At 40.3% G+C, this 19,776-nt stretch overlaps 1 protein-coding gene across 4 annotated transcripts in view; it reads right to left on the bottom strand.

Annotated features, from left to right (window-relative positions):
• Window positions 1-10,100: 10,100 nt before the first annotated feature.
• Window positions 10,101-19,776, bottom strand: part of LOC143292864 (calcium-activated potassium channel slowpoke-like) — a 74,168-nt gene continuing 64,492 nt past the window's right edge. For 3 of the 4 annotated variants that reach the window (XM_076603499.1, XM_076603500.1, XM_076603501.1), the window contains 2 exons: window positions 18,638-18,808; window positions 10,101-17,423 (listed from right to left, as the gene is read on the bottom strand). In XM_076603499.1, the coding sequence (XP_076459614.1) occupies window positions 17,298-17,423; window positions 18,638-18,808 (297 nt within the window). In that variant the 3' untranslated portion in view covers window positions 10,101-17,297. The remainder of the gene's footprint in view (window positions 17,424-18,637; window positions 18,809-19,776) is intronic. The other variant, XR_013056690.1, reaches the window with a different exon arrangement.

Raw genomic sequence — 19,776 nt, 5'->3', positions numbered from 1 at the left:
GTAAGTAACTATGTAACTCTAAGTAACACACACACACACACACACACACACACACACGACACACGAGTTTAACCTGACTGTAATTGAAGCGGCACCTCTGTGTCAGATGTAATGCCGCATCTTCCAGGTCATGACGTTTTTCGTTTGTGCGTGTGTATGTGTCTGTGGCCAAGGAAATGATGTAATGATAGAAGCGTAACGATAGAAGCCAGGGAAATAATATTGCTAACGAATTTCTTGTCTTTGGTCAGTGCTCAGTCGGTGCTGGCTAACCCTGCTCTCACTGATAATAAAGGGGCGACTGATGTTGCTGGTTATTTGGACGTGTTGTTATTTAACAATCAATCACTGATTAAACGTGCTGGGTTACGCTGCTGGTCAGGCATCTGCTTAGCAGATGTGGTGTAGCGTATATGGGTTTGTCCGAACGCAGTGATGCCTCCTTGAGCTACTGATACTAATTAGTACTCACATTGTATCTGTTGTGGTGAGAGACTTCTGGAGAGCTGACTCGGACTTCAAGGGTCGGGAAGGTGTACTGACGGTGTGTGTGTGTGTGTGTGTGTGTGTGTGTGTGGCACACACTCACCATGGTATGCAAAAACATACTGACACACACACACACACGAGCGCCAGTGGTGAAGGTGCTCGCCGCGCGCTACACTGACACGCAGTGCACATAATTATACACGTGCTCTCACAAACAAAAACATGCACGCATCGCACACACACAGACACACACACGCGCACGCACACTAACAAATTCCTCACTGAATGGTCTAAGGGAAACAACTTTGTATGATCGTTACAAAAAAGCAAGACTTCTTATTCACCTCCCTTTTAATTATGCCAGCAAAATTGCAGAACACATCCAGATTTCCACTGAAAAATATGTAACATTAATGTCTATTAGTAGTAAGAAAAAGTTGCTACATTTTGCTAAATTCATTAAAGAAGGTTTTGATGTATTTCTCTAGGAGTCAGTCTCAGTCTGGATTCTTTACCACTGATGCCTTAACTCTATTAAAATTTGTTGAGTTAGAGTTCGAATGACATGTGTAAATCTTAACACTGTATCCTGTAATTAATACCCATGTGGAATTGCTTGATCATAATCTGTATATGCTTTTATTCGCCTGTATATATCAAACCAGTTTCAGTAATTCTGGTAATGGGTGCTAAAATAACAAATCATTGTGTATTTCATTTTCAGTTACAACAAATCATTGTTATTGCTATGCTCCAACCCCTCAGTTCCCAGTTCAGGCTCAATATTATTTGTCAGATACAGAGCCGAACACGTCACTGCACTCACAATTAATTAAGTTGTGATCTGTGCATTTGTCTATGGAGTATTGCTTTCGCCATTCTTATTGCTTTGTATCAAACTGATGCTGATTACATTTGCCCCCCCTCCACCACCCCCCCCTCCCGCCCCCTTTATTTTTCATTTTATTCCCATTTGTCTTGAAATATTTTCGCTCTTCCTCTGTGGCCGTCATCCTGTTATTGTCACGCTTCCTTGTTTCTCTGTGGCTAGGCAGAAGAGTTAATGTAAACTCATTGTCATTGAACTTTCCTGACCTGGCACTGACGGGCGAGACCCTGCTCAAGAACTCAGTGAGGGGGTTCTCCCCACGGCAGACGCCGTATATAGTGACGTGTGACGTGTGATTGACTTGGTTGCATGTGCGTGCGCCTTCAAGTTCAGTTGGCACACACACACACACCTGCTATGACATTCAAAAATACTGCTATGCAAACACACTCTCACACATGCGCGCGCACGTGTGCGCACACGCATGAATGTAAACACGCGCAACTGAGCATGTACAGTCGGTGATGAGTGGCTGCACGCGCACACAGACACACCGTGGCACAGTGCACATAATTATACACGTGCACACACAAAAACATGCATCAGTGCACGCCGTGACACACACATACATGTATATATCTATACATTCGCGCACACACACACGCGCGCGCGCGCGCGCACGCACGCACACACGCACACATTAACTAATTCCTCACCGAAGTATGATCGGTTACAAAAAAAGCAAGACTTCTCATAGACCTCCCTTGATTATACCAGCAAAATTACCACTGAGGCAGCCTGAACACATCCCACATTTCCATAAATATGCAACAGGCGAGGCCTGTCCATTGCACTCCGGGCGGGTTGACCCCTGCGATCACCTCAAATGTAGGTGACTAGAGTGCATTTTTTTTTTTCGTAAGGGTGACTACGTTCGTGCTATCCCCTGCTTTTTCACTTTGTCATGGAATCAATGCCGCCTTATAATTCAGAATCTCCACAATCAGTACTTAACTATACATGTTACAGAACACGACCCTGGTCTAGTTCTAAGAAAAAGTTGCTAAAATTTGCTAAATTCATTTAAGAAGGTTTTAATGTGTTTCGCTAGGAGTCCGGCTCAGTCTATATTCATTTCCACGCCTATATGCCTTTACTCTACTTCGGTGTTGAATAGAAATTAGAATAATGACATGTGGTAATCTTAATACTGCATCCTGTGCATATCTACTGACGTGTATATGCATGAACATATATACATATGTCTTTTTCTCCGTTTAAATCAAACTAGTTTCAGTCACATTACTGGCAAATGGGTGCTAAAATAACAAATGATTGTGTATTCAAGTTTTATTTCGCCGTTACACCATGCCATTGCAAAAGCTACGCTCCACTGAGGTAACCTCCGAGTTTCCAATTCAGGCTCAGCTAGTCAGATACAGAGCCGAACATGTCACTTCACTCACAAAGTTGTGATCCTGTGCATTTGACTATGGAGTATTGCTTTTGCTATTCCTGTTGTATTAAGTTGTAACAGACTAATGATTACCTTTTTTTTCCATTTCTGTTATCGTTTTTGTTTCGTTTGTTTGAAATATTTTCGCTCTTCCTCTGTGGCCGTCGTCCTGTTATTGTCATGCTTCCTTGTTTCTCTACGACTGATTCAGTCGAAAACGTCAATGGGAATAAACTCATTGTCATTATCATTGACTTCAGCCTCTCATCCGTCTGTGTGTGTTTGCATGAGTGTGTGCATCTCCGAGTCTCTCTCTCTAACACACACAACGCACGCACGCACACACACCCATTAACAAATTCCCGACTATATGATCGTTACAAAAACAAGACTTATAGCGCTGAATCTTGTGCAGAGATAAATCTAGGCGCTTTTGCACCAGTCATTCATCACGCATGCATAACTCTAAAACTGGAGAAACTAAAGACAAGGAAGAGGCAGGGAAGGGAGGCTATTTTGGGAAGAGGTGGGTTTTAAGGCCAGACTTGAAAGAGCTGAGTCTCCTGGAGACTTGAAGCGAAAGAGGAAGTTCATTCCAATTGCAAGGTCCAGAAACAGAGAAAGAACGGCAGCCAACAGTCGAGTGTTTGAATCTGGGTATGTGTAAACAAAGTGGATCCGAAGCCGATCGTAATGAGTGAGATGGAGTGTAGAGGTGAAGGCAGCCGCAGAGATAGGAAGGGGCAGTTTTGTGAATACACTTATAACATAGAGTGCTGATCTTGTACTTTATTCGGTGTGAGACAGGGAGCCAGTGGAGATGTTGCAAAAGAGGAGTGATGTGCTCAGATCTTTTCTTTCTGAGGACGAGTCTGGCAGCAGAGTTTTTATGTGCTGAAGGGACTGAATGGATGAAGCAGGCAAACCAGACAATAGAGAGTTATAGTAGTCAAGGCGAGAGAGAATGAGAGAAACGACAAGTCTAGATGTTGCGTCAGTGGACAGATATTTCCAGATGGAACGGATGCGCTGCAGTTGACAGTAGCAGGACTGACATGTCTGACTGATAAATTTTTGCATGGACAGTGTATTGTCAAGGGCAACACCGAGGTTCCTGACTGACCTGGAAAGAGGGATGGATGTACTGCCAAGTTTGATTTTGTCATTTGTGATGGAAGACAGTTTTTGTTTAGTTCCTATGATCATTGCTTCAGTTTTGTCCGCGTTCAATTGTAACTTATTTAGAGTTATCCAGTTTTGAATGTCCAGGAAGCAGTTGGATGTTTCTTGCAAGAGTGACAACAATTTTTCAGGGGTATCATTCTTCTGGAGTCAAGTGTCATCAGTGTAAGAATGATGACTGACATTATGGCGGTTGATAATTTCAGCGAGAGGAGCAGTGTACAGTGTGAAGAGCACTGAGCCTAAAACAGATCCCTGTGGGATTCCATGTTCGATTTTAACGGGTTCAGATTGGAAATGATCAACATTGACAGACTGGAATCGATCAGTGTGATAAGATTTGAACCAGTTTAGAACAGTGCCGTTGATACCAATGTAAAATAAGACTGGAAAGGAGGATTGAATGGTCCATTGTGTCAAAGGCGGCTGACAAGTCGAGAAGAGTGAGAATGGAAATTTTTCCTGAGTTGGACGCCAGCAGTAGATTACTCAGAATGTGGAGGAGAGTGGTTTCAGTGCTGTGGTCAGCGCGATAGGCAGACTGAAATGGGTGGATCAGATTGTTGAAACAAAGGTGGTTGTTGAGCTGCTTCAGGACAGCTTTTTCAAGGAGTTTGGACAGGAATGGAAGATTAGAAACTGGTCGATAGACTTCTCATTAACCTCCCTTTAAAACCGGCAAAACTGACTGCAGCCTCTCATCTGAGTGTTTGCATGTGTGTGTGCATGTTTCTCTCTCTCTCTCTCAGGCTCTCTCTCCTCCTACATGTTCTGCATTTGGTGTCTCAGTGTGTGTGTGCACCGCACACACACACACACAAATTCTACTCTGACCACACACACACTGAGACACAGACACAAAATTAATGCACAGATACTATACGCACGCACACATGCTGACACTCTACCGCAAGTATAAGGGAGGGTAATACATAGTCTTGCATAACTTTGAAACAGTTTCTGCCGCTGGATTGTTGAAGCAGGGTTTTTTCATTTCCGACACTATTTGTTATTGGAAGGAGACACACAACTCACAGAGACACATGCAAGCATATGCACATGTATACACATACATATACACAGAGAGACAGGCCTGTGAGTAGTGAGAGAGAGAGAGAGAGAGAGGGAGGGAGCTGGGAAGGAAGATTTATAAATTTTCAATTCCCTCATAAAATCCTGCCAAAAAAACAACAAACATCAACAAACATTTGCAAAATAAAATATGTGTGTGTGTGTGTGTGTGTGTGTGTGCGTGCATGCTCGCGCGCACGTGCATGTTTGTGTGTGTGTGTACACACTCACGCACTTGAACACGACAAGAAACAAATCACTTCTTTCTCTTTTTGTCATGTTCATGAAAAGAGAACAAACACTTCAATCCGGTCACATTTATCAGGTGAAAAAATAAGAAAGACCACACGCTGGATACAATTCAAATAGAAACGGGAAGGAAGAAAAACACGATGAAAACATGATCATCATTTTAGGTAAAACAAAACCTTCACCGCACTGCTGTGGATCAGTCTATATCCTTTGTGGTGACAGCCAGTCGATGCTGATGGAGGCGACAGAAAAAACAGAAAGACCAAAATGATTCACAAACACAGTCAACAACAAAAAGATCACATGGTACTTTGACTGTCAAGATCTTACTTAGTTGGAAGTGTGTTTTTTTTTCTTCTTTTTTCCCCCCCTTTTTCCCGATTACTATCAATAAAAAATCTCAACTTCACAAGAGTTAGGATGTCAAAGATGATTTATTTGTTATGCATGATCCAGAAACACAGAAATGCAAGCGCATGCACACGCGCCACACCACACAACACTCACAAACACATGAACGCACACAGGGGCGAGCTTACTCACATACACACACACAATACACCACTACCCAAAATGTTACCAGTCTGCAGGGCTTACTGGCAACTAATAATATGTACAGCTATACTCCATACTAAGTGAAATAAACTCCAATAGGAGTTTGACATGTGCAGAACCTTACCCCCCCCCCCCCCCCCCCCTGCTTATACCAAGTAAAATGCTCCACCTCCAAAAAAACAACAAACACTAGGCACACACACATGTACATAACCTTACTTAATTTTATCTGGTATAGTTAATTTCTTATCAAAACACAGAGAACAAGAGACAGAGAGAGACAGAGAGAGAGAGAGAGAGAGAGAGAGAGAGAGATTCATACAGACAGAAAGGCAGAGAGAGAAACAGAAAGAAGAGAGAGACACACAAAGAGCGAAGAGAGTGATCATCCTGTCCAACTATTTGTTAAGACAAAAACAAATACACGTGTATTTTTCAACATGTTCAGCTTGGAACAGCACAACACATGTAAGAAATGCAAAAGCTGTGTTCATTTTGAGCTGGGATGTCATTTATTTTCAATGATGTTATAGGTTGAACGAACAGCTTAATCTGACCAGGCAACTTACAAACAACCAGCCAATTTAAAGAAAGAAAAACAAACAAACAAAAACCACAAACCACTCACCAAAGTATGCAACATGGAATTGACTTAGCCTAGCATGTTTCATGTTCACACACACACACACACACATATATATATATATATATACTAAAGCTTTCTTAAAAACAAATAAACAAAATAAACACACACACACACACACACAATCCAAGATAAGATGTGAACCCTCTTGTATGCCAGTTGAAAGCCATGTCAGCTGAAATTTCTCAAATATTTACATAGCACACAGAAAATCAGACCAGTCTTTTTTTTTTCTTTCTAAAGATGTGTATCCTCAGACTTCTTTCTATGATCCCCCACTAATTTTCTTAAGAGAGAAGACATTCTTAACATTTTTGTTGATGGGGTTGCATGGGTTGTGAATCTGGCAATTCTATGTTGTCCTCTGCATACACCAGACTTAATTTCAGACTGCAGAATTTTTACAGAAACGAGATATTCATTTAAGCAATACACACAACAGTTTTGATCGTGGAAATGGTTTCAATGATAGATTTAAATCTATCCATCCTGATCAATACATATTTTAATTCTCTATCCTTCTGCATGTATGTGAGTATGTGTATGTATGAACATGTACATGTGTACAAACTAGTGCTGTTAAACATGGATATGTGAATGTTGTCTATGTGATGATGTAAAGCAGTACACATGCTGTCAATATTCTCACACATCACTGGAACTTAAAATTTTTTTTTTTTATCTAAACAATTCTATACCTGCTGTTCACTTTGCTGGAAGAGTGGAAAAAAAGTAACGAGTCTAACATGACACAAAATATCAAAATAACAAAGATAAATATAACACAGCAAAAGGGTTGGTCAAAGGGGACAAGAGGGAGTGGGTATAGGCAATGGGATGATATATATATATATATATATATATATATATATATAGAGAGAGAGAGAGAGAGAGAGAGAGAGAGAGAGAGAGAGAGAGAGAGAGAGAATGATCAAATTCTGCTCGACAGATTGCAAAATTTCAGACTCTTTACATCACACAACAAAATCAATATTTCAAAATGATTGTTAATCCGTTAATTCACAGATGAGAACAAGCATTAACAAATGTTACTTCAAGAAAACAGTGATACTGAGTCAGGTGGAACAGTAACTGGAAGCAGTCATGATGAACACGTGGTCATTCATTTTGACAAACAGCTGAATGGTTCATGCATTTGGCTTTCACCCATGGGTTCTGTGGTTCAGATCCTGGCAACTCCTGGTGGGTTACAGTTGGTAGTTTTTCCCTGTCTCCCTTCACAACTCATATCACGTCAATACTCTTTTTTCTATGATGTACAGTATGGATCAGATTCACACAGTAAAGATCATTTCAGCATTTGGTGGGATGCGGAAACACAAATCTTGCTTAACCTGTTCCCCCCAAAATGAAGCATAACTGCATAAATGGCATAGCAAAAATGGTCATGAGCATAAAAGACCCCTCACATAAACTAGTGACTGTGGAAAAAAACTGAGCACACTCAGTTTACCTGGTCAGTTAGAGTGCTGTAATTTTGTGATTCATCATACACATTTACATACTATTCTTACTCTCAAGAAGCTCTCTGTTCATATTTTTGTCAACTAATGTACATACACAAATCATATGACAAGGTAACACTTAAAAACAAACTTGCATTTAAATCCAAAGGAAACAATGATCTCCAATGTATCTCATTCTGAAGACAGTCAATGAAAAAATGATAACCTTGCAAAAAAAAGAAAAGGAACAACCAAACATACCACAGTACACATTTCTCTCGCAGTACACACACACACATACACACACACACATTCATTGTGCCCAAATAAGTGCACACATCACTGTATTCTCTGGACAAGAGTAACGTTCAGTTGTGGAAACATGCCAGTTTAGAACTTCTCACAGCTGTACCTCACTCAGCTGAGCACTGACACGACGACAGTACACCACCACTACAAGGTTAAGTACACATCACAAACCCCACACACAAACAGGTGCTCAAAACTAGCAGGCTGAGTGGATCCTGGAAGAACATAATTCTGTACATATCACAGCCACACCCAACAGGCAGCCAGACAACTGAACATCTGCTGCAGTCCTTCCCGCTCCACCAAGCGCTCCGAGAGAAAACCTGGCCCGACCCAATCCCAGCGGCCCGGAAGCTCTACGGAGGACTGGAGGACCTGCGACATACTGCCACCTTTGTCGAGGAGACGGGGGGAATCCATCTGATAAATGACGAACGAGACAACAACAACAGCCACACCCAATCTGGAAGTGCGTCCATTCCCATTTGAATAAATATTTTCATCATCTGCAACACACCACTCCACTCTTTCGCACCATTTCATAGTCACAGCTCTTTCTCAACTGTCAACAGTTTGCAAACAACGTAAACATAGCCCCCCCCCACCACCCCCAAAACTTTGGAACTGTTGTGGAAGGTTGGCATTTTTAAAGTTTAAAACTCTTGTAAAATTTTCTTTAATATCACAACTGTCTGAATAGATCATGCTTTTGTGCATGACACACACACACACACACACACATATAGCTCTTATTTAACTGAGAATACTTTTGTGCAGACAGTGTCAATGGATTATTTTTCACATATCTTAGACAAATGAAACTTAAAATATATTGGAAATGACCTTTTTATTGGCCATGGAGTAAGCATTACTGTTTCAGAGTTCGTGCTCAACTCTGATGTTTGCCCCAGACAATATACTAATGTAAAAGAATTCACATTGTGTGCCTGCATCTTAAAATAGCAAAATTTGTTTAATAAAACCTGATGCAGAGAGACAACATGATGCATGTGGCCAGTGTGTGTGCTGGACATCTGCCCAATGACTGGAATCCCAGCAATGCCAGGTGGATCCAAAGAGGTGATTTTTTCCAATCTTTAATGTCAACATTTGCACAGGTCTGTTTGTACCTTTGTTTCCTACATGCAGAACATCAAACAGGCATGTTAAAGATCCTATAATCCATATCATCATTCAATGGATTCAGGAAGAAACAGGCATGTTAAAGATCCTATAATCCATATCATCATTCAATGGATTCAGGAAGAAACAGGCATGTTAAAGATCCTATAATCCATATCATCATTCAATGGATTCAGGAAGAAACAGGCATGTTAAAGATCCTATAATCCATATCATCATTCAATGGATTCAGGAAGAAACAGGCATGTTAAAGATCCTATAATCCATATCATCATTCAATGGATTCAGGAAGAAACAGACATGTTAAAGATCCTATAATCCATATCATCATTCAATGGATTCAGGAAGAAACAGGCATGTTAAAGATCCTTTAATCCATTTCATCATTCAATGGATTCAGGAAGAAACAGACATGTTAAAGATCCTATAATCCATATCATCATTCAATGGATTCAGGAAGAAACAGGCATGTTAAAGATCCTATAATCCATATCATCATTCAATGGATTCAGGAAAAAACAGACATGTTAAAGATCCTTTAATCCATTTCATCATTCAATGGATTCAGGAAGAAACAGGCATGTTAAAGATCCTATAATCCATATAATCATTCAATGGATTCAGGAAAAAACAGGCATGTTAAAGATCCTATAATCCATATAATCATTCAATGGATTCAGGAAGAAACAGGCATGTTAAAGATCCTATAATCCATATCATCATTCAATGGATTCAGGAAGAAACAGGCATGTTAAAGATCCTTTAATCCATTTCATCATTCAATGGGTTCAGGAAGAAACAGGCATGTTAAAGATCCTATAATCCATATCATCATTCAATGGATTCAGGAAAAAACAGACATGTTAAAGATCCTATAATCCATATCATCATTCAATGGATTCAGGAAGAAACAGGCATGTTAAAGATCCTTTAATCCATTTCATCATTCAATGGGTTCAGGAAGCACCAGCATACTCATCATGCACCTGCCCAGTGAAATAGAGTACGGATGCCTAAATGACTGTGTAAAAAATTATCATACATGAAAAGCTCAGCTGTAAAAATGAGAGAACATGGGAGTTGCAGCCAATGAAATCTTTCCATTGTTAGCTGGAGTGAGGGTCCCCCAAAAAACACACCCATAACTGTTATTTGCCCTTAAATCAATCCACTTTCTTGTGACAGTCGAAGACATTTGAAGTAGCTCTAAGATCTGATTTAGAAATGACCTTGAGGACAGTGACGGTCAGGGGGTGAGAATTTAAGGATAAGAATGAACATGTTTATATTCTTTATTCTATGCAAACAATATCCCATGTGAACAGTTACTGCAACAAGCATTCCTACATTTCTTTTCCTGCACAAGCAGAAATTCTGCACAATACAGATCCAAAGAACAGCAACAAAGACAACACAACAACAACCCCAACATCAGACAACTTGACCAGAAGAGCAAAAGCTAACAAGTCATAAAATTCAACTGGGTTGGGCCTTTCAATGACCCCTCTCCCCCTGATGAGCCCCCAAACAGATACACACAATTCAGACTGTCACAAAACATTCCTTCTTTCTTTCTTATCAGTTTCATTACAGTATAACAGCTTGTTTATGACAAATTTACTTAACTACCTTGCCTCACATAATGAGGAAATAAATCTTCCATTTCAGTAGATTTTTTATTTACATCCAATGGAGAGTGCTTTGCTTAAGAAAAGTACTCACATAATTTAGAAATAAATCTTCCATTCATGTAGCTTTTATCTACATGCACTGGAGTGTTTTGTTTTAGGGAAGACGGTCTGTTTAAGTGCTCCATTTAATGTCTGCACAATGAAAGCAATATATAAACACTTCACAAGTAATTTCAATCTGAAATTGCACACCAAAAGAAGAGAATTAAAAAAAAACCAAAAAACACTTGGACTCTACATGAACGCTTCATTCTTAAATGAACTAAGCGTAAAAGACATATTTAGAATAATAAAGGCATGTTCAAGTTGTTCTTTTTAATTTGAAAAAAAGAATCAGTTTAAGGATGAAATTCTAGTAAGAAAATGTTGGGATGGTGAGTGGGTTTTTAAGCGATGAGGAAAAAGGGGCAGGTGGGGGAAGGGAGTGGGTGGGTGGTTGGGGAAGAGGGCCAGAGGCACATGAGGATGGAAGGGTGGCCATGCTCAAGACAAATTGATGCAAAGCAACACCAGCATTTTGTATTGCGCATATATTATTACTTCTGAAAGCTGTTGTTCTTACTCAGATACTTTTAAGACAAGCACATTCTTATTACTACCATGCTTGATTTTTTTTGTTTTATCTAAACTGAAGGTGATGGTTTACACTCTCAGAAAAGAAAATATCACAATTTCAACCGACATCATTTTATGTTCAATGACATTTAAAACTAACACTCCCTTGTCGTGTAGAACAGCCCATTTATAAATGAAAATTAACAGTTGTCTACAGGGAACAAAAGTACTCCTGATAGTGGTATGGATCACAGAATGGATTATAAATAGACAAATGTATAAAATGAGATGTAATGCACAACCCTGAAAAGGCAACATTTATAATACACATGTACCCACATGACATGCATCTGGCAAACAGACAGGCAGGCACACATCCATATCCATAAACTGACATAGTATACAAATACAGACTTGTAAAATAAAAAATAAATCATCTTAGGAATATGTATGATATTGCACATTCTGGAACAAGTATGAAGTATGTTGATCAAAGTATATCTTTTTAATATAAAAATCAACCATTTGTGATGAAAATGCCTCCCAACAACAACCCCCCCCCCTCCACCCGCACATACACATTTAGGACCCTGTCTTTTAGCTATATCTATAATAACAGAACGAAATATAATAATGAAGAAAGTCTTATTTTTTGATTGTTTTGTTTAAAGAAGTAAGCCCATATCATTTATTACAAAAGTAAAAAAAACAAAAAAAAACATACTGAGATTGGATATCACATGCATATTGTCAGACAAGTCTTCCTCTCTATCGATCAATTCCTTCATCTGCATGTCTTTCTCAGCTAAGAACATTCAATGGAAGCAGAAACACAAGCAAAGTGACCGCAAGAGAAGACCAAACTGACAACATGACAGTGACTGCAAAGAAGACCAAACCAAAAACGTTGTAGTTGCTTCAAAGACAACCACAGGACTTACAGCAATCGGAACAATGGAAGAACAAGTCATCCTATGATATGGTGACGGTGCCGTGCTCCCAAGGGAAAAGAGACAGTGTGTAGGGTGGAGTCTAAGCCATTTCTGCACAAAGCCGGGTTTGATGGAGGATGTGTCAAAGGCAGCTGGTCCCTCAGAACAATGGGTGTGCATTGTAGGTCGCTCCAGCTGTACAATCCACCAATGTATGAATCACATGTCTGATAAAAATTGTAAAGAAAATACTACCAGATCAGTCAACAACAATAACTCAGTCAATAAAAAAACAAACAAAAACAAACAAACAAACAAACAAACAAACCCCTCCCCCCCAACTCAGTCAATAACAGTAGACTCCACTGTGTAACAATGTTTATCACCAAGCGTAGTTTTGTAAGAGTTGATGAAGTACAAGATAACAAGGAAAGGAATATTCAGAGAGAATGCCTGAAGCAGCTTGTCGACATAAGGAAGTAATCAAACAAGTTCCATGTTTGACAAGACAAGGCTCCCATCTCTTCAAATTAGAAGTGATGAATATGATGATAAAGTGAAAGCCCATCCAACATGGACAAATTTGTTTGTCCATTGGAAGCAGAATCATATGAACTGCACTATCCAGCCCACTGTGTCCTCTTGACATCTTTCGTAGTTGTTTTACTAACCAATGATGCCAGATCCACATGGTTTGCAAGTACTTGTACCTTTCACATACTGATATATAATACAAGTATCTTTCTGTGCATAGAGTGAGATACTGTTAAGGAACTGATCAGGGCATTCGATGGCTCAGCACATGAACACTGCAAAAAATACAAACATTTTGAATTCTAAGGATGTTGTTTTGACAGCAAAGCACACACCAGCACACTATAACATCTGATGCACAAACGCACACAGAATGACAAAGTATAACATTTTTTAGGGCAATATAACAAGCATACATTTTTTTCCTTACAGCCTGTAAATATTTGTGCTCACAGACATGCATCAATGCACTGAATGTGGCCCACATCAGCTTGACAAAAGACACACAACATGTACACAGTTTCAAGCAGTAATCAATGGTCTGTCTTGTATCATCACTCTGAATTCATTGCATGAGCAGCTTGCTGTATCATATTACGTAGATTTTTTTTGTTAATACTTTCATTGGTAAAGTGTCATGCTATTACCATTGTTTATAACTTAAAAAAAAGTTATAAAATAATGTTAACCTTTTTCCTAAAAAAAGATGAAGATGGCATGCTGATTAATCTTTTAACTAAATGATCACAAGGGGATGGGGGGGGGGGGGGAGACATTCTGTGAGCAAGAAAGGAAATGTTTAGATGTTTTTCCACATATCAATGGCATGAGATGTACTTTAAAAAATAACCCTTAAATATCTTATTCAGCTGATGACGGAAGCTGAGGAATCCTTGGAGCCTTCTAATTGAGAACCAGTATCCAACGTTTCTTCCAAGCTTACACAATGAAGGCATAAGCAATCAGTGAAGACATGACCTTGATGACAATGTGCAAAACTGTCACAGAGAGAATACAAAGTATGTTTGATCAAATACAACAGAAGACAGCCATTTCCCTGAGCTGTGATCATCTACCCATCCCTTCTGTTCATGGCACAATGAAGTGTAGACATGCTGACTGAATGATGCCACTGGAAACAGAGACAGAGAGATAGACAGAGAGATAGACAGAGAGAGAGAGAGGGAGATGGAGTGAGATAGAGGAAAAACATTAACCTGCCATAATCTTTGCAGATAAACTGCTACTGAAACATGCGTCAAAGAAAAAGGAAAAGTGAGAAACAGACTCAGTTCAATGACTGTAAATAACTTAAGTAATATTGGATTCAATGCTTGTAAGTAACACGAGTAACATTTCAAACGAAACATAATAAGAACCAAAGCATGGAAACGTTCTGCCTGGCAATTCACACCAGAATTTGAAAAAAAACAGTCACACCTTTCTTTCAGGCAGGAGGAAAACGAACAACCCCCACTCCTCACTCACACACAGTGACACATGGCAAGACCACTCCTCACTCACACACAGTGACACATGGTAAGACCACTCCTCACTCACACACAGTGACACATGGTAAAACCACTCCTCACACACACACACACAGTGACACATGGTAAGACCACTCCTCACTCACACACAGTGACACATGGTAAGACCACTCCTCACTCACACACAGTGACACATGGTAAGACCACTACACATTCATACACACAGTGACACATGGTAAGACCACTCCTCACACATACACAGAGTAGCACATGGTAAGACCACTACACACTCACACAGAGTGACACATGGTAAGACCACTACACACTCACACAGAGTGACACATGGTAAGACCACTCCACACTCACACACAGTGACACATGATAAGACCACTCCTCACACACACACACACAGTGACACATGGTAAGACCACTCCTCACTCACACACAGTGACACATGGTAAGACCACTCCTCACTCACACACAGTGACACATGGTAAGACCACTACACATTCATACACACAGTGACACATGGTAAGACCACTCCTCACACATACACAGAGTAGCACATGGTAAGACCACTACACACTCACACAGAGTGACACATGGTAAGACCACTACACACTCACACAGAGTGACACATGGTAAGACCACTCCACACTCACACAGTGACACATGGTAAAACCACTCCTCACACACACACAGTGACACATGATAAGACCACTCCTCACACACACACACACACACACACACACACACACAGTGACACATGGTAAGACCACTCCTCACTCACACACAGTGACACATGGTAAGACCACTCCTCACACACACACACACACACACACACACACACACACAGTGACACATGGTAAGACCACTCCACACTCACACAGTGACACATGGTAAAACCACTCCTCACACACACACAGTGACACATGATAAGACCACTCCTCACACACACACACACACACACACACACACACACAGTGACACATGATAAGACCACTCCTCTCACACACACAGAGTGACACATGGTAAGACCACTCCTCACTCACACACACAGTGACACATGGTAAGACCACTACACACTCACACACACACAGTGACACATGGTAAGACCACTACACACAAACCTAAAACTCACAGACCTACTGCGTAACTCAATGACGAGCAAGGAATCACTTGAAGGTCTCTAAGTCCCACAGCATCACACTAATCAACAACAGCAGTAATCGTCAGCTAAGCACTGGCACGACCATGCTCACGACGTGAAGGGAGCTCACTGGACTCAACGAGATCAAGATGAACTCAAAACAGTTTGTCCATACTCACTGATTGCAAATGGAGCAGTGTCTGCCCCATCATGCCATAAAAAGTTTCTTCAAGCACACACTTTTGGCAGAGAAGAGGAGCGTGAGCCCTGGTACGCACATGGATGAGTCAGTCTCAGGCAAACACTTCACATTAGCTATCCACATTGTCGAACACTTGGCACTGGGATGGCGGAACACAGAATGTGACCAACCTTGGTCGTTTTACAGGACTTTCTCTCACGTGATCCGTAACAACTCACAGCAGTCATGTGGCATGCATGTGAAAGATCCAAGAACGTTTTCTCCTTGTCCGTTCAAGACCTAGTCAGTTAAGGCATGTTTTGATTTCATGGGTGTTTGATGAGCTCCTGATTCCAATTTTATTAGTCTGCGCATGCACACACACACACACACACACACACACACAGGCGCACATATATCATCTTCATCTATCAACCTGTAAACTGTTCCATTACTGTTTTTACCCTTTTATCAATAGAAATCTAAGTCATATTATTTTTCTATACACATGTTTATCTGTTACTCTAAATTCATAACAGATTTTGAAAGAAAGGTTGATATTTCTATTCAGTTCTGTTTCTGACCTTGCTGACAACTTTAATTCCTAATGCCTTAACTTCAGCTTGTTTCCCTTTCTTTTCTCTAGTTTTCCCATCAGTACCTCAAGGATTCAAGGAAAACAAATTGCACCAAATCTCTGCTGATGACATAAATCATAATCCAGAGATGGACAACAAGTCCTCAAAAGACAATCCACAACCATCTCCATCACAAGTATACATAGTGTACAATTAACCATGCTGTTTGTAATCAAATGATCTTCCTCAAAGACAGTTAAAATACTGTCATGATTTCAAAGTACAAAACAGAAGAACTCCAACAAACAACCCAAAGGTCTAAAACATTCCTCATCTCACTTAAACTGAACATTTCAATGCATTGCTACACGAGGCAAGAATTTCTAAAATAAAACAATGAACCTGCTTGGCAGGTCTATCAACCATGTCAGGTTGCTGTCAGTCATGCCCTATCTGCCTCCTCCCACCTCCCCCACTCCCCCCAAGAGGAATTCCTCCTGGAAAGACAGACCACCAAGTTGAAGCACCAGTTAAGACATGGTCAGCATGTGACACCAAACAGCATTTCAAATTCCTGTACCATTCCATCAAGCACATCGTCTTTGATTCAGTAACATGTTTCTCCGTGCCTTATCTTTTTTATTCCGCACACTGCCTGAATATGTCCTTTGTTGGCAGTACATGTCCCCAGCAGCCTTTCCATGAGTGCGCCCTGGGTACCTTCTCCAATATCTAACACACAGTGGAAGTGCTGGTCATGGTCAGTGGGTGCCAGCTTGCCCCAGACTGAATCACGTCTCTGTCTCATGCCGAGAGTTTTTGCCTCCTGCTTTCCTGCGTGGCAGCGGCTGTTGATGGGTCTTTTTGGTGGCGCTGGCGTCGGCGTCGTTGTAGCTGAATGGCTGGAAGCAGAACACCTGCACACGACAGTTATGTCTCAGCATCAGTATCAGTATCAGTAGCTCAAAGAGGCGTCACTGTGTTTGGCCAAATCCATGTACACTACAGATGCCTGACCAGCAGCGTAACCCAATGCGCTTAGTCAGGCCTTGAGGAAAAATACAAAATAAAATAACCACCAACAACAACAAAAAAAAAAAGAAAAAAAAGGATAAATAGATAAATAAAAAAATAACAGATAAATATATAAAAATACTACTACTAATAATAATAATATTTATAAGGCACAAAATCTTGAATAAGTCAACTCTAGGCGCGTGCACACACACACACACACACACACACACACACACACACACACAAAGACAACAATGATGATAAATAAGCAAATAAATGTAAAACATGCAGACACACGTTCACACATACACACACACATAACAGATATACAACAAACATGCAGTTTCATAGATATGAAAGCACGATCAAATACACATAAACGTACATGAGCACCAACACACACACACACACACATTACCCTGCACCCCCCCTCCTCCACACACTCATTTCTAGGCTACACATCGCAGCTTCTACTCTGTTTACATTAAAAGCATCAAGTACTTCAGGCACCGGAGGAAATAGGGTCCCTGTGCCATTCATACATAGCACCTGAGAGAATATAATCTCTGGTGTTGTCACCAGGTACTTCAGGCACTGGGGAGATTCTGTTCTGATGTTTGCAACTATTTATAGAAATATTTTCATTCTTGACCACGTTACAATGTTTACATGCATAATTTGAATTACATTTGAATGTCCTCCTGACAGAGAGAGAGAGAGAGAGAGAGAGAGAGAGAGAGAGAGAGAGAGAGAGAGAATACAAATATAAATGGCCAAGCTCCTTGTGAAGGGTGTGTACAGACAACTTTAATCCTGCCATCATTTTTTTTTTCAAGAAAATGTAATGTCAGCACAATTATGAGAGAGAGAGAGAGAGAGAGAGAGAGAGAGAGAGAGAGAGAGAGACAGAGACAGAGAGACAGAGAGAGAGAGAGAGAGAAGGAGAAGAAGCAGAAGAAAAACAGGAAGAAAAGGATGAGAAGGATTTGCAAATAGGACTGATGTCTTGTGGTCATCGTTATGACGGTAAACACATGAACCCAATAATACAGGGACTGGGAGGAGCACAATCATGACGAAGGGATGACTCAGCTTCCATCCCCTGATATCTTACATGGTCTGAGGGTAAAAGCTTGAAGTCTTCTGGAGGGTTAGTGATGACGTAACGTTTGGAAGACAGGGTTTTGGCTGTCCCACTGGTGTCTCGGAACCGATAGAGACCAAAACATAGAATGCCGTAAGTCCGTAATGCATAGACAAACAGGTCTCCATACTTGCTGCCCTCCTGGGGGAAAAAACACAGGAAGGAAAAAATGGTGTCAGGCACATGAAAAACAAAATCAGTTACAAACATAACATTTTACAAAAAAAGTCTTTACTTGATATATCATCTACACATGTCTGAGTGTGTGAAGAGATTTGACTGATCTTACTCTGTCTGTGTTTTTATACAATACGTAAGTGGTCATTGTTTTCATGATATCTTTAAAGACAAAAATCAACCAGAAACTTACAAGAAGATATTCATGATATGTGTTAATGGAAGCTTCCATGACAGATAGTCAAATTTCACAAAAAGCTGATGTGTACGAACACATCACAACCAGTCATACTGTCAAATGTGGACACATGGACTGACTAACCCACAATATTAGAAAACACACTGACTGCATAAAAACAATGCACAGTTCTCTCATAAAATATGCATCTGAAAACCTAAAAACAACAAAAATAAAATCACTACATTTTTGGAAAAAACAAAGGAACTGGAAGGAAAGTCAACGAATGATCCTTTCAAAGATTCAAAGAAATTTAATCCCTTTGCCCCTTTTGGGGTGTGGAGGATACAATAACAATACATACTCATTGAATCACAACTTCAGTCCAATGATGTCTCCGAAACACGCAAAAACGCACACCCACGCAAGCACACACACACACACACGCTAATGATGATTTGCAACAAAACAAATAAAATTTAAATGTACTGACAAGTATGTTTTAGATGTAACAAAAGTTTTCCATGCATGCCCCCCCCCCCCACCCTCATGTTCTTCACTGACAACCAACACAGACAACTGTGAAAATCTCACACAGATAAAAGTGCGACACTATGCACACCCTTAGACAAAACTGGATATTTTTTCCCTCACCACAGCCCAATGTTATTTCAAAAACAAACAAACAATGCACAACTATTAAAAAAACAAAAAAACATACAACAACATAAAAAAAAGAACAAAACAAAAAACA

The sequence above is a fragment of the Babylonia areolata genome, chromosome 18, assembly GCF_041734735.1.
Source record: "Babylonia areolata isolate BAREFJ2019XMU chromosome 18, ASM4173473v1, whole genome shotgun sequence".
Taxonomy (NCBI): Eukaryota; Metazoa; Mollusca; class Gastropoda; order Neogastropoda; family Buccinidae; genus Babylonia; species Babylonia areolata.
Note: the sequence above shows the minus strand (reverse complement) of the source record. Positions and strands in the feature narration are given on the sequence as shown.